Raw genomic sequence first — 22,994 nt, forward strand, 5'->3', positions numbered from 1 at the left:
TCTTTCCGGAGCCTGAAGTGGGGGAGTGAGGGGTAACGCTCTAAGCCTCCTTGCAGACTGACTCCAGAGACAACTGATGTGAGCGAGTTCTTCTTTCCCAGTGTCTTTGTTTTGTTGTATAATGGTAGGCCTTATCCTAACTTAGAACTGTTTTGTAACTGATTTCATTGAATAATTGATTTGGTGAAATATGGAAAAAATGCATGTTAGAAAGTAAAGAGTAAAAAATTGGTTCTACTCAGTCTATGGTATAATATATGTGCTCTTTGTATAACATGTGCTTGAATGTCCACATATTTTATTGTAAAAATGTCTAAATATGACAGTGTTACAGAAGTAGTGTTTACTGTAGGTAAACTTTGTAAGAGACAGGCCCGTGCTGTCTGGATTAGAGATAAATCATGCAGACCATTTGACAGTTCGATTTGTATAAACCTTGTAGCAAATGAAAACTAGTGTAACTTTGGTCAACCATGTCTTAGATTTTTATACAGGTGGAATAAAATGTGTTAATATGCTGGGAGTACATTTTTCTTTACTGCTTTTTTGCAAGAAGTTAACTCCAGTTAAAATTTTAAAATCCTGTTTCTCCTTTCCTATTGTAGAGTGGTAGAACAAGAAGCTCAGAGATCACAGCAAGTTTCCCAGGACAGAAAAAGTCCCAGCAGAACCAATGGCTGGAATGAAAACAGGCCCATTGACATCCTGGAAATGCTTAGTAAAGCCAAGGATGAATACGAACGAGTAAGGAAATGTCTTTGTTTTTTTCTCCCCACTGCTTCTCAATGAACAGATAAAACCAGTACTTCTGAATAAGGGCCTTAGGACATCATATGGAGTCCACTGAAATAGCATGCCCTGTGATTTCTGAGAGAGATGCTAGAGGAAATTTCTGATATACTAAATTGTCTTGTGCAATATACTCTAACCCAAGATTGCAAAGTAGTGCACCTAACCCATAATTTAATGGGCCTGTATACTCTTATGTTTGAATTTCTACCTTCAGTGGGGGGGAAATAGAATTTTAAAAACAGATATCTGGAGATGCAGACACAACAAATTTTTTTTTTAAAATAGGTGCATGGGCTGCTTAGTCTCAGTACTTGTCTACTGTCTTGTTTTGTGAGATCACTGCCAAGGGAAATGTGAACAAATAGGTATATATGTAACGCTGTAGAAGAACATAGCACTGAACATGTCTGGCTTTGTGATTTTGAAGTTCCGTTATTGTACATATTCCTTACAGTAGCTGACACTTTGGTTTTTCAGTTTTTTCCTCTGTACTGCAGGAGGTCTGTTGTGATTCATGCCATAATCAAGAGCATTCACTGAGCTGCACACTAAAATACTTTGGCATCTTGAATAATGGAACAGAAGCCTAGAAACTTTGTGAACTATCCCATGTCTGTGATACAAGCACAGATGTACAATGACTGTGAGAGAAGGGGTAATGTGGGGGAAAATTCATATTTTAAAATAGTGTGGGATTTGTGTGTTGCATGAATTTGTAAGTTGCATTTCTGTAATTATTACCTTAGTGGGCAACTTTTTGCCTACTTTTTCACTGGTTTTCGTTTTTAAGAAAGCCTATCTGGAAACTAGTTTTTAACGCACCAGCTGTGTTTTGTTTAGAGTGGGCATTCTCTGCCATTGTTTCAGTAGCCTCCTTTTCAGACTGATGTCTTGTTCCCTCCCTCGAGTACACTTTTCTAGGGAACAGTCTCTGATTTCAGGGCAAGATAGGTTGAATAGGCATGATCCAGCTTGAAATGTAGCTTGATAGACCCATCTTGCAACAATTTCTACTGCTGTGAAGAAAACCTTGTTTCTGGCAATAGCAAATAAAATTGTACCCAACAGCGTCTGTCTCTTCATCTCAAAAGAAGTCTTGTGGTATTAGAGATTAGAGATTTAGTCATTCAGTATATTTGTAGACTCAATGAATCATATTTTTAATAGCTATAGACTAAGTATAACAATACCGTTCCCCTGTCCTTCTGTTCCCTGGTTTACTACTTCTGTCCTGTCTACTCTGTGTCTAGCCTTCCAATAAATTAATTGATTTCAGAAGGGTGAGTCTGGTATCTTTTGCCAGTGCTAAGTTCACAAATTTACATAAGAAGGAGATTATTAGTCCTCTTAGGAAATAATTACTTTATATAGTCCTAAGGACCAAATTAATACATGCAGGACAAATATAAGGGTAATATGTGGGAGATCCAAAAAAGAAAACAAAGATTCTGAATGTCCCCAGGTATAATAATACAAGAATGTAAAGTAATGTGTGAGTGTAACATTGCAGAGCTGTGGTATGGCTTTTGGTGTTGTACTGTTGGGAGAAGAGTTACCACATTAGTAGAGTGCTTTGATTCCTTTCAGAACTTGCTTGTGCAGTAGGTCACAGCAGAGTTCCATCAAGTACTTGGGATTTGAGTCTTTGTAGGTTTCTAGATTGTTACAGTACAATGTGGGATGAGCAGAAAAGAATGAGCACTTGGATTAAGCTTTGTATGAGCCACTTAACTTGTCACTTTCTGACACAGATTGAGGGCAGGTGAATGTGACAGACTGTACAATATATTTGACCTAGGCTAGATGCTCATTTCTGAAAATTAGTAATGCAGTTTTTGAACATTTTAAATACAGATTTAAAAAAAAAAAACCTTCTGATTCTCTGAGCATCCATGCTGTTTGGGGAGAAGGCATCTGTATGAAGGCCAGCATTGTGCAAGCAGCAGCTTTTGTGAGAGCACAGAAGGAAGCATCAAAACCTGAATGACTCTTCTTTCAACGTTGTATCAATTGAGATGGATCTGAAGAAATTGAAAGCTTTTTGTGAGGGAGGAAAAAAAAGGCAAAAAAAAAAAAAAAAAAACCCACACACCACAAGAACTCGCTGTTTTGGTAGTGCCCTCTTAGGGTGTGATGAAGCTTTTCTCCCTCTTTGTCCTTGCAGTACTGGATAATACACATTTCTAACAGATGGCTCTTAAAAATGATTCAGAAAGGATATTCCAGCTTCTCTCCTAATTTTCAGATTTTTTTCACGTGAAAGTACTGAAAAGCTTTTGCTAGAAATGAAGTTCCTAAGCATCATGGATGAAGCTCTGTAGACCAAAGTAAAATTCTAATAAACAGGCAATGGTATGCGTGTTTTGTGGTGGACAGTCAATGTCTGTGGTGCCTGTAATACAATAGGGAAATAAGCAGGGCATGGAGTACAGCAGAGCTACTATATAATTAAGGGGTTTGTGTCCTGATCTTGATTAGTTGTTGTCATTGTGTGTGTGTGCTTGTTTGTTGATGCCTTTAGAATACTAGCAAAACTAGAATAGTTATTTAATTTCCTTTTTGTGTGTGTGTATGTAAACTGAATCTGTTCAACATAATCCCATAGCCGTAGTTATGTAGAAGTTGCCAGATAAACAGAATCAAGCAATGTTGGTCACATTTCAAGCAAACTTCTTTGGATAATGTTCTGTTGACCACCTCAACTTTAGCAACAAACCTCTGGCACGTTAATTTTGGTATTTCTTGTAGCCAAGGTATGTCAGTGTTAACATGATTAAGTAACCGACTTGTTTTGAAGATAGCTTCTTGAGAGACCTTTCCTGTCTTTATTTTTTTTAAAATTATTTTATGGCACTCAGTAATTACGCATGAATTTGTATTTAGGAGCAGAAAGTACTTATCTGCCTGGTACATTCCAGATGGATCATACAGTAATCCTTGTGTGCGGCCCACATGAGATTGGCAGAGTGTCAGCATGAGAAGGGGGCAGAGAGAGAGTGAAAAAGAGATTTATGAAGGTCTGAGTGATTTAATCTAGGATTCCAAATCAGCTTAATCCTTCCAAGTACTCACTACATCAAGTCCATATGTGAAAATGAATGAATTCTGAGACTTTGTTGTTTTTTTTTTTTTAATGAAGTGAATTGATGCTTTTTATAGTGTGGTGTTTTGTGTGTGTGTTTCAGTATAAGCATGGAAGCATACTGCAGCTCATCCTCTAGTGAAAAGAAAACTATGCTTTGTCTGATTTTTTTTTTGTAACCACAAGGCATCCAGTATTTCCGGCAGAAAGAGTTTTGACCTCCAAGTTAGTGGCTAAAAGTCAGAAAGATGGGAGAAGTGGCTTCTCTCCTCTGTCCCTAAGTCACTATACATAGTCTTGGGTTTCTATTTATTGCTTTGAATTAGAAATTGAAAACAAAAGAATAATAAAGCTCAGACTGTTGTTTAACTTGTTGCTAAAAAGTTTAACCTGTATTTTGTTGCTGTGGGTAAGTGACCAGAGTAATCATCATGTGTTGTGTTAATGTTCAGCTATGTCATATGCATAAGGTATAGTTTACCCACTGAAAGCTAGACTGCTCAACAGTTTGTGTTTTTTCGCTGGTGATTTAAACTGTAACTTAGTTTCTATATTTGTTTATGTATATATACATTAAAGTCAACTCGATCTGTAAACATACTGTTACAATGCAATGCTCTTGTCTGGTTTTGCCTTGTTCACAGAAAACCAGATTAGCACCTTCTGAAAATATATGTACATGGTTAATTAAATCTGGTGGAAGTAAGTCTGTGAGAAGCTCCTTTCCCAGGCACTGAGAATGATTTCTGACAGGATTTTTTTTTTCTAAGCTGTTTCTAGTTTCAGTTCTTGATTTAATGATGTGTAGCAAACTTCCTCATTAGCAGCAAACATAGACAAAGGATGTGAAAAGCCTACTTTTTTTTTTTTTGTAATTTTCTTTCTTGGTGAAAAAAGTATGAAGCCAGTTGTCATATTTTTTTAATAATAATGAGTAAAAGCTTTGACTACACAACACATGGTGGATGTTTTGGAATGATCTTTATTTCCTAAAATTTGTGAATACCTCAGTGTCTTGCAAAAATCAGTACTCTGTACGTCATCTGTATTTCAGTCAGTGCCATGTACACGGGATTGTAGTAGTGGGTAAGTGTATTAGTGTTAATTTTTTTTTTATTATTTTTTCCCCCTCTCCCAGAATCAGATTAGTGATTTAAGTATTGTATCAAGTTCTGGAATGCAACAAAATGCAAATCCTCCAAAGCCAGAAAGCACAGAGCCTTCAGAACAAAAAACTTCATTACAAGTGCCAGAGCAGGTATGTTTCATCCAGTCCTAGGTAAGGTGCTACTTTGTTGTTGTTGTTGTTTGTTTAGTACTTTGTTTTGGTACCAAAATATTTTTTTTCTTAGAATGCCTGCAGTTGTCTGCTGTATGTTTTATTGCTTTAAATAAACCAATGGGTTTGAAGCCTTTTTGGATTCCAAATTCTGTCTTTTGACTGGCCATTTAAAAATATGAGGCTATGTCCACACTACTGTGAATATCCAAGTATGTTTAAATGGGCTAACTTGGTTTCTGGAAGAAGTCAGTCTGTGGTTACTTAAGGTTTGTCTATGCTGCCTTCAAAGCTACAGCTACAGTCCTGCTAACCTAAATCAACAGTGAATTGCTAACCAAGAAATGGAAAATGCTTCAGTCATAGCAGCACCAAATTCTCTTTGGTGTAAGTGAAAGCATATTTACCTATCTTCTCCCACTTTTCTGTAGCTTGCATTGAACCTCTGCTGGTATGACCATTTGGTAATGATACCAGTCTGCTTAGCTGATTCATTCATACTTGGATTGTGGAAAAAGGTGTGTGTGGTTTGCTTTGTGGTTTTTTTGTTTTCTTGGGGCTAGGTGGAAGAGCATTGTTTGGGGTTTTTTCTCCTTATGTTAAGAGCTTTTTGACAGTATATGCCTTCCTCTGCAGAAGGGAAATACTGGTAAAAAAAAAAAGTCAGTGCAGTTGGGGAGGGATGTTGCTCAAATTGTAGTAGTATGAATTTTAAGTGGTAGGTACAACATGTTGAATCAGCATGTATCCAAATATCTACAAATACTGAAGTTTGGTGTTACTACTGTAATTAAAGTTTAAACTACAGTAAAAATACTAGTGAAAATAACCTCAGCTTCATGTAGTCTTTGAACCATGGGAAACCTGTGCTTAGTGTTATCACTGGAGTGGCTGGAATAGGTAGCAATAGTTCAGTATTTGACTCCATTTTCTAGTAAGCGTTTCTGCACAAGGAAGCTGTAGCGTCATACAAGACTTTAGAGATAAATTTTAAAAAATTGCAATAACTAAATTCCCTGTAACACTGAAGTAACTTGGGCCTGCTTACAGTGCCACCCCGTGGGTGTGGAAAGGTCAGCAGTGGTGGTTCTTGGAAAATACCTCACTGAGTTAAGTTGCAAGGCCTGCCTTCTCTCTTTGCCATAGTTTACAGTTGTGTTTCTGATGCAATAAACCACCGAACCACCGTGTCTGCAAAATGAAATGCCCTATGAAAATGTGTGCAACCTTGCACTTGTAAACAAAACACACTGTAGTAGTGGTAGTACTAGTGTGTGTGTATGTGTGTGTGTATATATATATAATGCATATATAATAGTAAAGATATCACAGACTTGGGAATGAAAATGCTTTCTCTGTGATATTCTGAAGTTCAAGTTTTTTATTCTGGGCAGTTCAAAATGAAAACCAGTTGTATCATGAAATGCTTTTGTGCCAGTGTTCAGCAAAACTGAACTAGAACACCAAAATTAAACTTTATAGTGCCAGCTCTGGCTGCTAACTCATGTTTCAATACATCTGAAATGATTTCTGGAGAAACCCTTGGAACAGCACTCTGTTGCTATCAAGTAAAGTGCCTTTTTGTAGCCTCTGCTGATAAGGGTCTTCATAACACACTGAGTTGATGATATGCTCAAAATATACCCCAGCCAGAGTTGGGACAGGCAAAAGATGTGTTTTATACTTCAGGCTGGAAATTAATTTCATGTTTGAGACAGTATCCACAAAAGGGGCTAGTCTGACTTGAATCAGAGCATGCTAGAGATTTCTGTTTATTACTTGAACATCGTAATGTATTAATAAAGGAAAGCTAGTTAATTTGTCATACTGAAGTGAAAAGCTGAGTTTGATATAAGATAGAATAGTGATTTTTCTCTTAATGGAATCTTTACAGTTGAAGGACAGGTCTCCAGAACAGTAAGATCAATGGAGCAAAGTAAGAACAACTTTCTAGGAAGAATTCCTAACATAATTAACAAATTTTATAAACTATAGAATGTCTCAGCTGCAAAATGAAAGTGTGCCTGACTTTAAGCTAGCTAAAAATTAATAACAATGGCAGGAGAGATTAGTAACCTGGGCAGAAGTCAATACGATTTCAAGCTCAAGGGGTTTTTTTGTTAGGCTACTTGCATGCTACCTGTGCTGCCATACTTCCACTGTTGTTTTTTATGCTGGTAAAATTAGAGCGATGTCATGGTACAGTAGTTGTCATTGTAAAATAGCATCTTTGTTTAGACATACCATCAAAATACACTGGAATTGTGCTGCAGGCCATTCAGTCTTCTGAACAGAATGTTGTATTTTAGTCCAGCTGTTTTACATAACTTCTGGTCCTGTGCAACCTAAAAGAAAAAAAAAAACGAAAAAAAAAAAACCCAGGAAAATTTTGAGATTAAAGGTGTTAATAGCTTTTTCTCTTCTCTCTAGTGAAATGCATTTTTAAACATTTTCAGCAAAATGTTAAGAAGACTATATCCTTAAAATCAGATTATTCTAACAATGTCAGTGCTGTAGGCTAGCTGTATATTTCTGGGAGAGACTAAGGGACTAGTAGATGTAACTGTGTGTGTGTGCTTTTCAAGGATACATACATATATACACACATGTATGTTTAGGTTTATACAGATTCTTTTACCTGTTGTACCGCCGATTGCATTGTTAATGAGAAGTCTAGGCATGTATTGCTAGATCAGTTGTGTGCCTTCAGGTTTCTCTATTCCTTTCCCATCTTTTAGGCCATTTAATTCTTTTCAACTCTATAAATTCTGTGTGGGTTTTGTTCAACACGTATGTATGTTCTCCCCCTCCCTGCCCCAAAGTGCCTTGTGTAGTTAGGGCTGATCAATGATGGCAAGTACCATCTTAATGACAGAACCCATAGCCTTCCCCCTCCTTTACTACCAGCATGCAGTCTGTCTATAGAAGGCTGTAGAGAAAAAGCTTACATAGACAGCATGTTCCTTGTAAATTAAATTTATTTCAAAATTCCTGTAAATAGAGCACACTTGATATCCAAACTGTATTTTAAGTGCATTTGACCTAGTTGTCTTTCATAGTTTTCTTGAAATTGTAATAGACTGTGTGAGGTGCACAGTGGTATGTATATTTCTTAACTAAAAACTTCATTTTCCCTTCTTTCTAGCCATTTCAGTCAAGGCAGAAGCATCTGACTTTGGAGGAACTGTTTGGAACCTCCATACCAAAGGAACAGCCCGCCGCTCCGTATCCCAATCCAGAGAGAATGGAGAAGTTGCAGACTGACACTTCTGCCAGAGAGCAGCATGGTTTGCTCTTGCCTTTTTCCTTTGACCAGTCAACAGTAATGCAACAATCACTAGGGAAATCTGAAAGTCCAAGCATTAAAAGCAGTGCCAATCCTTTGAATCATTTGACACCTATGCTAATACCTCCAGCTTCAATTTCCCAGCCTGATACAAAAAATGTTTCAAGCTATTCAGTTCGTTTAAGCCCTATTCTTAATTCAGCCTCAACAATGGAAGCTGCCCCTGCTCAGATGCTTCCTGGCCTAAAACAAAACAACAGTATAATGCAAGTTATGCAGCAAGCTGCCAAGCAGATATCCCCACTAGTGAATCAGCCGCCATCTGAAGTGAACCACGCTCCACAAAATCTAATGGCTGGCCAAAGCCAGCTTATAGCACCCTTGACATCAACAAGTACAGGAACTGTCTCAAATACATCCCATACAAGTGTTGATCTTCTCCAGAAACTCAGGTTGACCCCACAGCATGACCAAATGCAACAGCAGTCTCTCACTAAGACTTCCTTAACACCAAACATCTCTGCCTCGGTTGGCCAACTTGCAACGCCAGAAAGCTTCAAAGAATCTCACAGTAAGCCATCAACCTTGAACAGCAAGATAATCTCTCCCCTTCAGGTATTCTGTGGGTTTTTATATCCATGAAGCTTTAGACTGATTTTTAGACTGTATTTTCCCTTGGAAAAATGTGCTGCTTAATATATTAGCCTTTTAAAAATAATTGAGGACTTCCACAGTGTGATACTGATTGAATTGCTAACTGAGAAATCCAATTCCATTAGTTTTAAATCATTAGCATCTGCTGTCAGTGACAGACCTGTCTGTAGAGGGGGAGATTTTTCAGGCCAGTGCTGTTAGGGGATGAGTAAGTCCTAAAGAATTCATCTGTACTTGTGTCAGAAAAATACTGCTAAGAACTGATGATCTGAGAAGGGACAGAAGGTTACAGACTCATCAGTGTTACAAGAGTTGATGCTGTGGAAGTCTAGCCTGTTACCTTCTTTGAAGATACAAAATTAACTATTTCCTGTTTCTGGTTATTTTGTTTTGGATGTTTTGTACTCCTTCAATTTTGACCCCCTTCTGCTGGGGATACGTGTGGGCTATGCTGAGATATTGTTAGTTATTTAGTAAAATGGATTGTAGACTAATTTATTTTGTCTAATTGACTGCCTTGGTTTGTTTTATCCTAGTATTGCTTACAAAGGACCTCTTAAACTTTTTATTTCTTGGAAGAGAATCTATTGTCTATGTCTTAATATAAGCCCAGGCAGTAAATTTGTTTTGAGTCTGTAAGGTTAATACATGTGGCTTTGTCTTATAAATTATTTTCTATCAATTAGTGTTGCTCTACTGTGTAATTGGCTACCTCAGTAGTAAAGACATTAATGAGTTTGGATTAATGGATTTCTTTTTTCTTTAAAGGGACTAACTTTCTATAGTGCCCACCTCTGAGGTTATCCAAAGACTTATCTTTGTTTTGTTGCATTATTATTTTATTTTATTTACATTCATGCAGACTAAACCAGTGTTTGAGTGTGTCTTCTTGCATCTTAGGTACAGTGAATAATGCAAGAATAAAAAACACCAAACAAAACTACTTACAGCTACATCTGCATGAATTTCCTAATGTTTATTATTATCCAGTGCTTGCCACTGGGTTTTAACAAGATCTTTGGTAGCCCTGTCTGGGCCAGCTCCTAATCTTTCAATGAGTATGGTGATGACTTACTCATAACACACTCCTAATCAAGACCTCAATTCTTCAGCCTGCAACTTGTCCTAAGCATTATTTTAGAATACCCTGTATTTTTCAAGTGTTGCTTTTCTGTCCTCAGAAGAGTTATTCCTTTCTTAATGTTTAAGAAATGTGTGTGTTCTCATTGTGCTGTCTTTGTGATTATCTTATTTCTAATCTACTACAGTTGTTGAAAATCTTCAAGAAGGCTGTGACTGCTAAGTGCCAGGATTATTTTACTAGCAATCACCCTTTTTGAGATGTTTGGGCTGATTGATTTTGCAGAGGGAGGAGAGGGCCAAATGCAGCATCTAATATTGAAGAACCATACATTCTGAGCAGTATTTTTCTTACATATGCTGGTATAGATTTGACTGAAGATTGTGACATCTTTGAACATTTAAAAAAGCTGGCTGCGTTTATCCATAACTTCCCTTGACTGTGCTTATTCAACATCTGCTTGATAACCTTGGAAATTAGCTCTTCATATGCCACTTACACCCTTTTTTTCCCCTCCACCATGTCCACTGTGTGTAGATATTTTCATTACACAAAATTCTCCATAGTCCAAATATACTCTTAAACTAGCAAAGGACTTCTTAACTCTTGTGTGATTAGACTTTAAGAATTTGGTCTTGTGCTTGTTAGCATTTCATAAAGCTAATTTTATTTTTGTCGTCAAGGACTATCAATTCCCTGAGTGTTTCTCATTGCAGTTCAAGTAAACTAAGTACTGTCTGCTGCAAAGGGCTTTTCCTGTTCCGTGTTGGCAAGAGGTATTCCAAATGGCTATAACAAGCCTTTTGAAGAATGCCACAGGAATTTACGAAAGTACCTTATCTACATGCCTTTTATTGTGTTTTCTAATATTTTATAAGACTTGAAATTTATTATATTATGGTCTTGAAATCTGACTAAAATATCTGGATGCTGTTTGTAAAGGTATAAAATACTTCTGAAATTCTAGCAGAAAACAGCATTTCATTTTTGTGGAGGTGATTAGATAAAACTCTAGAAAAAAAATACTGAATTTAACCTTCCCGGCAATTTACGAAACTGATTACAAGATCCTGAATTCTTCTTAACTTTGTAGCATTTGTTTTGTTCCCAGTTTCAGTGTTTTAATGTTTAGGTTTTAGGGTTTTTTTTAAACTGTAGTGGTCTTTCTTCAGAAGTGTTTTGTTGTGGCTTTACAGGTTTGCTATAATACTGAAAGCATAAAACAAGTTCAGATCTTTCCTCTTTTTCCAACTTCTCATTGATTATATTAGTTTTACAAAATGGATCAAATTAGATCTAAAATCTGTTGAAATTTGAATTTTTGTGCTTTCATCAAAACAGAGAACCACCACTGTTAATTGAGCTGTGGATGCTAACTTGTGAATTATGCTTTCTTTTTAACTTAGACTGTACAACAGAACAAGGAATCAGAAGTATTTCCACAGCCAAAGACTTTGTCTAAAGCAAGTCAAGTAAGTGAATAAGTACCTCTGATAATTGTTTGTTGGTTTTCATAAAAAAAAAAGGGGGGGGGGGGTGAGAGGGTAAAACTGTGGTAAGCAGTTGGTATGTCAAATAGTCAGTGACCATATTTGAAGTGCTGTTATGAAGCAGAAACAAGCTGTACTGAAGCAAGGGGGAGTTCCTGTAGACTGCTATGAGTGAGCACACTTTCGTTGTACAGTGCCTCTTATTGTTGGTGCTAATGCAGAAATGAGAATACATTTTTGGATCTGCAATCTTGCATTGAGTTTGCACCATTTGAACTGGTTTTTTATCTTGTAAGCCAGCAGTACTAATGTTACAATATTGCAGTATCATTAGCCTTAGCCCAACCATAAGCACCCCAGAGGCATAGAATGTGGTCCTTGCCTTACTGTCTCATTCAGTTTTCCTGAGACACCTTGTGTTTTATGAAAAAGATACCAAGCAAAAAAAAATAGTAGACGAAGAAAATAATAACAAGCACTTGTTACTGCAAAACTTTAATAGCAAGTTTTAGTGATCTAAGTGCAGATTTAACATTACTAGAACTGACTCTGAATAACAGTTCAAAATAACATCAATATAAAATTTCAGGTTGCAGTTAAAAAAACCCTGGTATTAGTCAATCTTCAAGAATTGTTTTTAATTACCTTCTTGTTATGTATTCTTTTCAGGATACCATCTGTAACTTAATTCTACTTTTCCTTTACCCACCCCCTCCTTTTTCAAATATGTTAAATTGCCTCACTCTTGTTTAACTTGCATTACACAAAAGCAGTTTTAGTAGTATGCCCAGATCTGATTGTGAAGGCAGTAAAAATGGTCCTGCTTGAAGTAAAATGCTGGTTTAGCTACTGGCCTGCCATAAGACAAGCTATACAGTCTGTTCATGACACAGTTGGTAAATAATTATCTAAAGAAAAGCATTTTACGTTGATTCTTGGAATTTTTTGAAACATGTACATGTTGTGTGGTAAACTGCATTTGTTGGTTTAAACATTTTGTCTTCAGCTGAAATCCCATGGTGTAAGTCTTCAGTTTTGACTATAACAAAATCAGTTTGCTAGTTCTACTGTTGTTGATGTTGTTACATACTCATTAACTTCAGATGGCTTTGTGGTTTTTTTTTTCTTCTGAAGACTTTTTTTTATCTGCTGATCTATCAAACATCTTTACGTATCAACATTCAGTCTTGCTTTCTTCTGAGTGAGATTGGCTTTTTTTTTTTTTTTTTTTTTTTTTTTTTTTTTTTTTTTCTTACCATGTTGGTCATTCTGGAAGCCTGAGCAAGATGTAGATTATCATACTGAATAATAATTGCAGTTATCAGGAGATGTCAGAGTTGCTCAAAGCTGATGTTTATTCATGTCCACTTCATGCAAATACAATATTCCTATACATTTGCAACTTAGGTTTAAAAGGAAAAGTGGTAAAGGCAGTGTGTGGATTTCTGTAATGAAATGGACACAGACCTGTGAAAGAATGAGGTGGGCAGATGGTCCTCAAAATATTCCCATCCTTCCCTCCCTCCCCCTAAGGGAAAATGTACTTAGAATGAGAATATTTCAGTGTACTCCAGTGTTTTAATAATAGTTCATCAGTCATTTTAAATATCTTTGAGATACTTCACTTCAAATTGTAAGTGTATTTGTTGGACACGATAGAGGCAGGGAGACAGGAAGCAGGACTAGCCTTTCTGTAAACTCCTAAGGAAAGTAATAAATTGCAAAACAACTACAGGCTCCTTCAATTACCTAGGTGAAAAGCTCATCTTTTATTCTATATGTTATGTTTCAAAAATTCTGGAAGGTCCCAACCACATGAGGAAGGAGTCTGCATAGAAGAATATCGAAGACTGTTACCTTCTTCAGCTTTTAAAATGAGAATTACTATTGATATTAATCTTTATAGGTAGATATTTCTTCATTAAGAGCAGCTATTCCGTAATATCAGACTGAATAATAGTGGCTACAACTTATTTTTGTTTTTATGCTCGTCTCTCCAGCTTTTATAACAGTATTCATTCTTGCTGGACACAATGCTTATTAATTTTCTGTTCTTTTACAGGTTGCGCCTCCGCAGTTTGTCACAGCCACAACTACAGTAACACCTTCAATCCTCTTGTCTCCTAGTGTTTTTCAACAATCAGCTACAAAAGCTACTGAAGTGGAGAATAAAGCCAATTCTTCTTCGCCTTTAACACTTGGAACAACAGAAATTCAGACTATACCTCCTACTGTTCTCAGTAGGTCTCAGCTTCAGGAAGCACTGATACATCTAATAAAGGTCCTGTCTTTACAGAGCTCAATTTCTGAGGGATGGGTTCCCAAATACAGTAGCCAGTACTGAGAAATTCTGTACCCCTATACTACTTTTGCCCTGAAATGTTAGAAAAGTTGTTCTTTTCTGTTGGAAGGGATAAGTTACTCCACACTGTACACATAGTATGTCACAGTGTGCTCCTTTTGGTTGCGAGATGGAGGACTTAGGACAGAGCTGTATATCGGATGTGTTCTTTCACATCCATATGATTTTGTGGACAAGTGAGGAAAAAGTTGCGCTAGTAGAAGTCCTGGTATGGGAGGGTTGGGTTTCTTGTCTTTGTAAGTGTGTTCCTGCTTTTCTAAGGAAAGCTTTTTCTCAGTTTCCTAGAGCTGTTCCTGATCTTTAACTGTAGTATGTATCTTTGAAATGGGAATTGGAAAGTCCTGCTATTTCTAGGGACTAAAAAGTTCAGCTGAATTAAATCTGTAGTGTTGGGAGTAGCCATGCAGTGAGATCATTTTGACCTCTAATATCATGATGGAGTTGCCACGAATGACAAACCATTCTTTAACTCAGGATTCTCTTGCCCCATCCACACTATGTTAAGTAGAGCTTACCCTCAGAATGCAAGTCTAAAAATAGCAAACAGTATATTCCCAGTGATGAAGTTATTAGGACCAAACAGGGCCATTACCAGATCACATCATCAGCTAGGTTGCCTGATTTATCTGTGGTGTCCCTTTTTGCATAAGGATTTTGTGTATTGGTGTATATGGGGTTTTTTTCCTCTTTAAAGACTTACACTAGCTTACTTGTAAGTCTTGCAACTACCAGAAGTCTTACTCTCATTAGAGACATAGCGCATTGATTCTCACCCAGTAGTCTAAACAATATCATTGTGGTGACTTTAGAGAGCTGACTGGAATATTTGTCTCTAATCTTCTCTTTAGAGAGAGATAGCTGAATGAAGACCAAAATAGACATACCCTGAAGCATGGGAGTACTTGCACAGCACTCCAAGCAGGACACCAAATTTGCTATGCAGATTTTGTAAAAAGAATATTGCATTTTCAAGCTAGAAGATTAGAAACCAGTTTTGTAAACTTGTCATTTGAAGGAATTAGACTGAGGAAATATCTCTAAATATTGTCCATAGATTAAACTAATTCACTTCCCAGTAATGCTTTGACATGAGAATTCTTGTGTAACACACTGCAATCCTTTTCAGGCTGGTCTGACAGACAGAAATAACATTATTTCTGACACTCATGTCGACTTTATTGGGGAGCCTGTATGCAGGATGGAATTCTCTGTGTCTAAGACTAAGTTTTGGACTCTGAAGGGAGGTAAATTATGTGGCCAAGGCTGACCTAGTGACCCCTGGTTGGTTTGTCTGAGCATCCAGTGTGCTTAGTGATCCCTTCAGCTGTCTTACCAGCTTCATGGTTCAAAGTCTCTACGTTGTCCAAAAAGCATTGCCTTTTGTACAAGTATGCCACTATTTCCCCTCTTGTTGTCCAAAAAGCCTTTTGTACAAGTATGCCACTATTTCCCCTCTCTTAACTCTCAGATAGCTAGCACTATAAGGAACCCTTATGCACAACTTAAATGGCGTTTAATTTAACTTTTTTTTGCATCTTTTACTAATGTTTCTAATGTGTGTTTTTTTTTCCTGCAGAATGATTCCCATTTTCTCAGCACTATTCATGAAGTCTACTTGCAAGTCCTAACCAAGAATACAGACAACATTAAGCTATAATCGAAGCTAAATCTACTTAAAATATATCCATTTTAGAAACAATTATGCCTCATCTATAAAACTAATATTTTTGTAAAAGAATATTTAGTTTTCAACTTCTTGAATTTGAACCTGTTAGGAAAGACTATTCCTTAGATACTTAAGAAAGTAATGTTCTCAGAAGCGATCTAGGTTTTCACTGTGATCATCACCAGCAAACCTTTGTTTTTATTGGGGAGGGGACTTGAGTTGCATTTGAGCTCTCATTAGCATTAAGTGAATGTGCAAATGTTTGCTCTGGCTTTCATTCCTAGCTGTATTCACTGTCCAAGTATTACAGACTCAATACTATTTAAACCAGCATATACATAGTACAGTACACTACACCACACCAGAACAAACTTCAGTTGTGGGAACCTAGTTCCAGTTTGAGGGACTGAGGAAAAGGAGAGCAAAATGCCTTGTGGTTAAGTTGGCAGAAGTGGGGAAGGAATGGATCTGGAAGCCAGGCCTTTGGAGCTAAATCTTTAACAAAGGGTTTAAAAATGTGATTTGCTCAATACGTTGACAGTCTCTAGCTAATGCACATATATTCACTTTTTAAATATTCCATTAATCATATTTGCTTCTGCGTCACTGACATTAAACAGGTATCCAAGTGAGTAAGGCCATTTTCTCTAAAAACACAAAATTTGAAATATGCAAAATCCTTGCTGATTATCTTTTTTTTTTTTTTTTTTAAGTTAAGGTTTTTTTTTTTGAAGTTCTCTTGTTTTAAATGTATAGTAAGGAGACCACCACTGGAAGACTCTTCCTATTCAGCAGTGTTTGATATAATTTAAATACTTTCTTTCCCTTCTAGCTTAAAGATGGACCATGTCATAGTTGGCTTTCATTCCTCAGTTGCATTGGAAGTGCAGTGTTGAAAACTATGCAGATGGGGAACAAATGCATGCCTTTATTCTGTTGCCCTCTCCCCAGATTGTTAGTGCACACTTCATAGTCTGTAGTTTATCTAATTAAAACGTTATTGCTTCTTATATGTGATTTAGTAATTCGCTGTTCACTAATATAAGAACTTAACTGGATACTTTCCCATTTGAAATCAGAAAATTTCTAATTATAGTTCCTTAAGCTGCTGTGTTGGTTTACCCATGGCTTGTATTTATTTCTGAAAGGCATGCAAAGGTAATTAATAAGACTTCAGGTCCCAACTTTCTCCAGCAACAGTAGTTTTAAAGGATACTTTTCCAGTAGAAAAGTTTTGGTTTATTGAGTAAAGAGATAATCTTTAGTGAGTTATGATGCACTGCTGCTTTCTTTTCCCTCAAGCACTATTGCAATATGAAAAAAAACTGTTTGGCTCCTCACAACGTATATGTATGTGTATATATCCTAAGGATTAGTTAATGTTGACATAGTCAAGGTGCATGGTCATTTCATTGGAAACTAGTAATTGAGCTTTAATTGTGATTTGTTCACAAATGGGTATGTTTTAGATACAACAAATATTTACATTTTTATGTACTTGATCTATTTTAGGTTTTTTCATAGCTTTTTAGTGGAAAATGTATTTTGTTTAGCACTATCTGCCTTCTGAAAAGTTGTTCTCAGCCTTTGAGTTTTCAGTGTTTCCAGTTAAAATATATAGTATTTTGTTAGAAAAATGTGCCAGATTCAGGGAAAGATGCTAATGTCATGCACATTCATCAAGAAAATATATTGGCTTTAATGGTAGCATTTTGAATTCAGCAATATAAACTCAGCCTTGTTAAGGAAGATAGGAGCTTCCTACATAAATTCTAGAGTTATAATACTCTGTGTATGCGCATAAACAATGAGACTCAAATTGGATCTAAGGTCTAAACTAATTTCTGTTGTTGGGTTTTTTTTAGAAAAGGTTTCACTAAAGGGACAAACCAATGAGCAGTTCCTCTGAACAAAAATGTATAGGCTAAACCAAATGCAGAGTTGCTTTTTATCTGGATTTAGCAAAGATGAAGTCCATAACTTCTCACTTCTTATGGACAGTTTCCAGTTTCTTCAAAGGAAGATTTGATAAAAGTTTCTAAGAATAGAAATACTAGAAGCTGGTTGTGTATGTTTGTACTGTTTGCCGAATACAGTCATATCCAAAGATCTATAGAAATTATAGGAAGGAGTTGTGGTTTTGAGTTCTTCGGTCATATACAGTTGACAAAAGTCATTCTGTTTAGAGTAGCAGTGCTGTTATGAGAGTTTGACTCTACTTTGACTATCCTTAACTTCTTTGCAGCTGTCCAGGAGCCCCCACAAGCAGTTGGCAGATCCTTACTTTACTTTGGTTTTGTAGTGTACTAGTAGAAATTGCATTACTGCTTTACCCACCCACCCCCTGCCCCAACTTTCAAAATGAAAGAGAAAACAGAGTTGAAATCATAGTTACTAGGCAGGCATTTTTACATCAAGCAAACCCATTCATCTTGAACACCTGTACATGTTTGTTCTAACCTCTCGATGTGTAGCCAGCAGACACTGGAACCAACCTAGGTGTCATCCAGTGCACCATAGGGATTTATGACAAGTGCCAGTGTAGTGGGTTTAACAGATAAATCTCTTTAATCAAAAGTTGCATTCTAAAACACAAGCTCAACTACAGTGTAAAATTTGAAATTTTTTTTTAAATGTGGACTCTGTTATTTAACAACTTTTTTTCCCTCTGTATTTTAACTTTTTGTATTAATCTAAAACTACCAGCTTGTTGAAGTGCCCAGTTTCTGTTATCCACATGTAGCAAGTTACCATGGGTCATCACAGGAAACTATTGTGACCATTTTCAAGTGATTTTTTTTTTTTTTTTTTAAAAAACTACTGGCTTAATGGGATTTTACCTATTAGTTCTGAGAATTAAAAGATTATTAGCTTAGACTATACTCCCCAAATTAATTGTATTATCTAAGCATGTCTTTTGTGGCTAGTGTTAAGTCACTTTAAAAAAAAAAAAAAAAACCAAACTCAAACCTAATCAAAGACAGTTTAAAAACCTACAGCTGCTGAACTGTTCAGGAAAATCAGAATTCTCAGTTTTGTAGTTACACTTTATCTGCTGTTATTTAACAATGCAAAGTTTATATGAAAGGTGCCTAACAGCTATTAACTTAGAAGCAGTGTGTTCTTCCAAATTAAACAAGATTTGCAGAATGATTGAGTAACGGTAAAAAAAAATTAAGTGATCCATCTTGATTTCATATAAAATGTTTAATTCTGTGTATGAATACTCAATATAATATTTAAACACTCGCTGCTGGATGCATCTCATTTTTGCTTGCATTTCTAGTTGCTTCATTTTGGTATATTTCTGAAACCCATTATGCCATGTGTAGTCACTGATGTAATTTCTGAAATATTTTTGAAAACAAACTTTAATTTGGGACTTCTTGTTTTTAAAAGTATTCTAAACAAGTCAGCCACCTTTTTGCCAGGTATTTGGGTTGCTTTGTACAGCATATCTTAATAGGAGGAATGTGTGCAATATATATCACCTCAGTTTTGTCTGGCAATGTTACGAAAATGTTAAGATGCAATATCTTCCTTTCACTTCAAGTTGGAAAATTTGCAGTATCTAATTTGGTGGTGTATTTATTTTGATCTATTCAGTGTATGGGCATATGGTTAGTTAGGTTTTTTTATGTACATTACGTGCTTTTAGTAATTTCTGTCATTTCTGTGGATGCACCAGTTGTACCCATTTGCATGTTCTTTCAATATGAAGACCATGGGGAAGGGGGGCTTCAGGAAAGATTTCTGGAAACCGGAATGAGAATAATTGTAAGTCAATAAATGTAGATACTGCATCATTAACGTTTTTGGTATGGTATGGATTTTATAGCACCTATATATGTTTGCAGTTATTAAGTTATTGCATAAATGTTTAAGAATGAGCATTTTTTTCATCCAAAATTTTGTATGTTTGCAAATATATTTTTGTAATAAAACTTCAAAACAAATGTTTCAGCACCTCCTAAAATCTTCCAATGTTGTCTTTTATTTCTAGAGCTCTAGTAGCCTGCTAGAAGGGTAAGTTCAGATTTTATTTGGGGTTAATATTTTCTGGAGAAGAAACTCAAACTCCTTACTTCATACTGGGGGCAAAACCAAATTGCATTTGTTCACTAAAGAAAATGCAGCATGCCTGCTTGAAGGACAGTTGAGAACAGCATCTGTCACTTGAAACAGCTTTTGGCTATCCTTTGTATTGCTGTAAGTAGGCTTGCATTTTGAATTTGATAAACAGACCGATTTCCTGTCATGTTAAGAAACGCAGCTGCAAGTTCACTTTCTTACAAGTACAGCTACAAGTGGTTTTAGTGCCTTTCCTTATCACTTTCTTTTTTATGGTTTCTCCTCTCATCTGTCTAGACATGGCATACGATACTCAGTCCAGTGTTGGTTTTTGATCAGAGACGCTGGAAATCGCGGTTGTCCTCTCATATCCAATTGGTATCGTGCAACTGATTGATCCAAATTTCACAAAGTAAAATAGGGTGGCTGATGAGGAGGAAAACCATAGCAGAAGTTCTGCTTGAATAAGATCTTGAAATTAAACAAAACCTTATGGCTTTAAATCCCTTAATGTTGGCTAGATGCTTATTCCCATTCTGACTACCCATAAGAGTTAGAGATTGCGAGGCATACCCAATGTCAGGAGAGGCCACTGAATAATGGTGTTTGCTCTAGTAGTTAATGTTGAACTGGCTCCTGTACTATATACAAAAGCAGATTCTTCTGTTAGAAGACTACCATACAAAACACGTACAGAAGTTACGGATTTACTATAAGATAATTGAGAGAAAGTGACAACAGCTAAGGCCTAGAATCTAACTTCAATTTCTGTGTTAGATGTGTTGCCTGTTTGGTCAATATCGAGGAAGTGGTTTTTTCATTGTTTATGCTATTAACCTTTTGTCTTCTCTGGATCCAGGTATTCCTGGTTGCTGTTATTCCTAAGAAGTGCTCCCCTTTGGTTTGGAATTAAGATAATACTTCTGACTTACTATGCGTAGCTGCAGCTAAACCAGGCACTGTACAAAAAATTTATGCAGACCAAAATCTTTGACCTTTCTCTCTTGCTAGTGTGAGCTCTACAGTCATGTTTTGTGAGAGTGCATGAGAACATAAAGTCAATCCCTACTACGATGGTGATGCAGCACTAGATGGAATCAAGGAGTAAGCGTTAGGCTTCCTAAAACTCATCCATTAAAATTCAGATTTTATTTGCAGGCTTGCAGAATGAAATAACACAGCTGGCTTTTTAAAGCTGTAGCTTGTGTTCATGGGCCAAATTAATTGAAGTCAGTGGACTCCATATGTTTGGTAAGGATTCAACTATATATTTTATTCTTCATTTGTGAATAGGATGCAGTCAAATCGCTAGATACATTCTTTACTATAGCTGCAGTAAATTTCCCTAAATTTAGTGACCAATCTGAAATTCAAAAGATTAGAAATTATAAAGTATGTTAAACAATTCTGAAAGCTATTTTCAGTGCCATCTTCACACACCTTCAAGTGTAAATCAGCTTTTTCCTCTCTTCCAGGTTTTGTGATTGAGGGACTTACTGGTGAACCGACCTACTAATTTAGGAGAGTTAAACTTCAGTCATAGACCTGTAACAGAAATATGGCCATTAACTTGTCATCCTTGTCAGTTATGCAACATTTTTTCACTTCCTCTTAGAATCTTTCTTCATATGAGACTCCTAATTAGGTTCAAAAAGCACTGGGAAAAGAGGGCAGTGAAGAGGTAATACTTTTATAAATTGCTGCATTTTTGAAAGAGCACATGCAATAAAATGAAAGGGAAGGGACCAGTGACTAGAAGATTGAATAGAGAAGTGAACAAGGGAAGGAATAGCAAAAGAGTGTTAGTAAATGTGAAAGGGAATATTGTAGAGATAAAAGTATGGCCTGTGAAGGTATTTCCTGAAGCTCAGAAGAATTTAAGTTACAGTTTGTTTCTGTACTGTTGTACGTCTTCAGGGTGTGTTCAAAACCAGCATGGTTAGGCATGATTTCCCTGCTCCAATTCTTGAGGTAGCAATACATAATTTGCCACGTCTGCTATGGGGTTTTTTAACCTCCAGTGATGAAGCAGCATAATGGAGTTGGCTTGGATTCATAGCAGTACCTAATTTTTATCTTTGCTTGATGGCATCACATTACGGTTTAAAATCTGCCACATAAAACAAGGCTGCTTGTACCTAGTTGACCTTTATCTTTCATTTTAATTAGACCTTTAAAAATATTTCTACCATAATCCAGTCTTTGAAATTCAGGAAGCTCCATTTTACAAAATCAACCTTCAGAAATATAACCACAAAAGAATAAGCTTTTATATGCTGGCTGAAATGAAAGCCCTTGCCCTTAGGCCTTACTTGAAAACATGCAGATATGTGATGTAAATGCACAAGTTGTGTTTCTTTTCTCCTATAAATAAATGAAGAAGCTTTAAGAGCATCTAGAGAACAAAGATCTCCCAGCCTGTCCTTGTGTATGCAAAACTCTGTGGTCTTAATGCAGAGAGCATATGGCTTGCACATCCTGCTTTACTACTTGTGGTTCGTAAGAGGGATGGGAAAGCTTAGCAGGTTATCCACCTGACTTTCTCATGTAGACTTGACATTTACGGATAATGCTAAGTGCCTTCTCGAGTTTACTTTTTAAGCATCAAGTAAATTAGCTTCTGTTCTCTGGGGACACCGTTCTCCCATGTAACAAAACTGCTGTAAAGCCAGCTTCTGCTATATTAAACTTACCACAATAATTGAGATACAAGGGTAAAATTAAAGCCTACAGGATTCAGATGTGTACAGAATCTGTTGTGGTTTACAGCAAGCCCTGTTCCTGGTGTAATCTTCAAGATGGAAGACACAGGGCACTCGTTATAAGGAGAGATCTCTGCTTTCCAAGGGTTGAATAGGAAAATCCTACCAGGACAGAAGCCCTTACAGAAAACCCAAAGGCTTGGTTGGAAACACATGCAGTACTTTCAATAATGGGTTGAAAATAAATATAAATCAGTATTCTGAAGATATGAGGATAGCTGTCTGAAGGAAACGGCTAAGATAGATGATCTATGTGAAAGTAATGTAGCTTGGACGCTACACAGTGACTGAGCCTGGGCCCATGATGTAGGTCTATCTGTAGCTTTATCTTCGATAAAAAAGACAGCCTGATCTTACTGCTGCACCTATCCCTGTTCCCATGCAGTATGTATCATTATTTCTTGCAATTTTTGATGGAATGTTGCACAGAAATTGGAGAATTTTTTAATTCTTTTTTTACCTTAAATTC

The 22,994-nt window shown here is 36.5% G+C and overlaps 1 protein-coding gene across 2 annotated transcripts in view; it reads left to right on the plus strand.

The window, feature by feature from the left end:
• Nucleotides 1-18,502, plus strand: part of DCP1A (decapping mRNA 1A) — a 33,991-nt gene extending 15,489 nt beyond the window's left edge. The window contains exons 4-10 of one of the 2 annotated variants that reach the window (XM_035894728.1): nucleotides 606-744; nucleotides 5,013-5,132; nucleotides 5,585-5,671; nucleotides 8,299-9,054; nucleotides 11,581-11,646; nucleotides 13,727-13,945; nucleotides 15,603-18,502. In XM_035894728.1, the coding sequence (XP_035750621.1) occupies nucleotides 606-744; nucleotides 5,013-5,132; nucleotides 5,585-5,671; nucleotides 8,299-9,054; nucleotides 11,581-11,646; nucleotides 13,727-13,945; nucleotides 15,603-15,683 (1,468 nt within the window). In that variant the 3' untranslated portion in view covers nucleotides 15,684-18,502. The remainder of the gene's footprint in view (nucleotides 1-605; nucleotides 745-5,012; nucleotides 5,133-5,584; nucleotides 5,672-8,298; nucleotides 9,055-11,580; nucleotides 11,647-13,726; nucleotides 13,946-15,602) is intronic. The other variant, XM_035894729.1, reaches the window with a different exon arrangement.
• The last annotated feature ends 4,492 nt before the right edge of the window (nucleotides 18,503-22,994 follow it).

The sequence above is a fragment of the Egretta garzetta genome, unplaced genomic scaffold (genome assembly GCF_000687185.1).
Source record: "Egretta garzetta isolate BGI_Z169 unplaced genomic scaffold, ASM68718v1 scaffold215, whole genome shotgun sequence".
In the NCBI taxonomy this organism is placed as follows: Eukaryota; Metazoa; Chordata; class Aves; order Pelecaniformes; family Ardeidae; genus Egretta; species Egretta garzetta.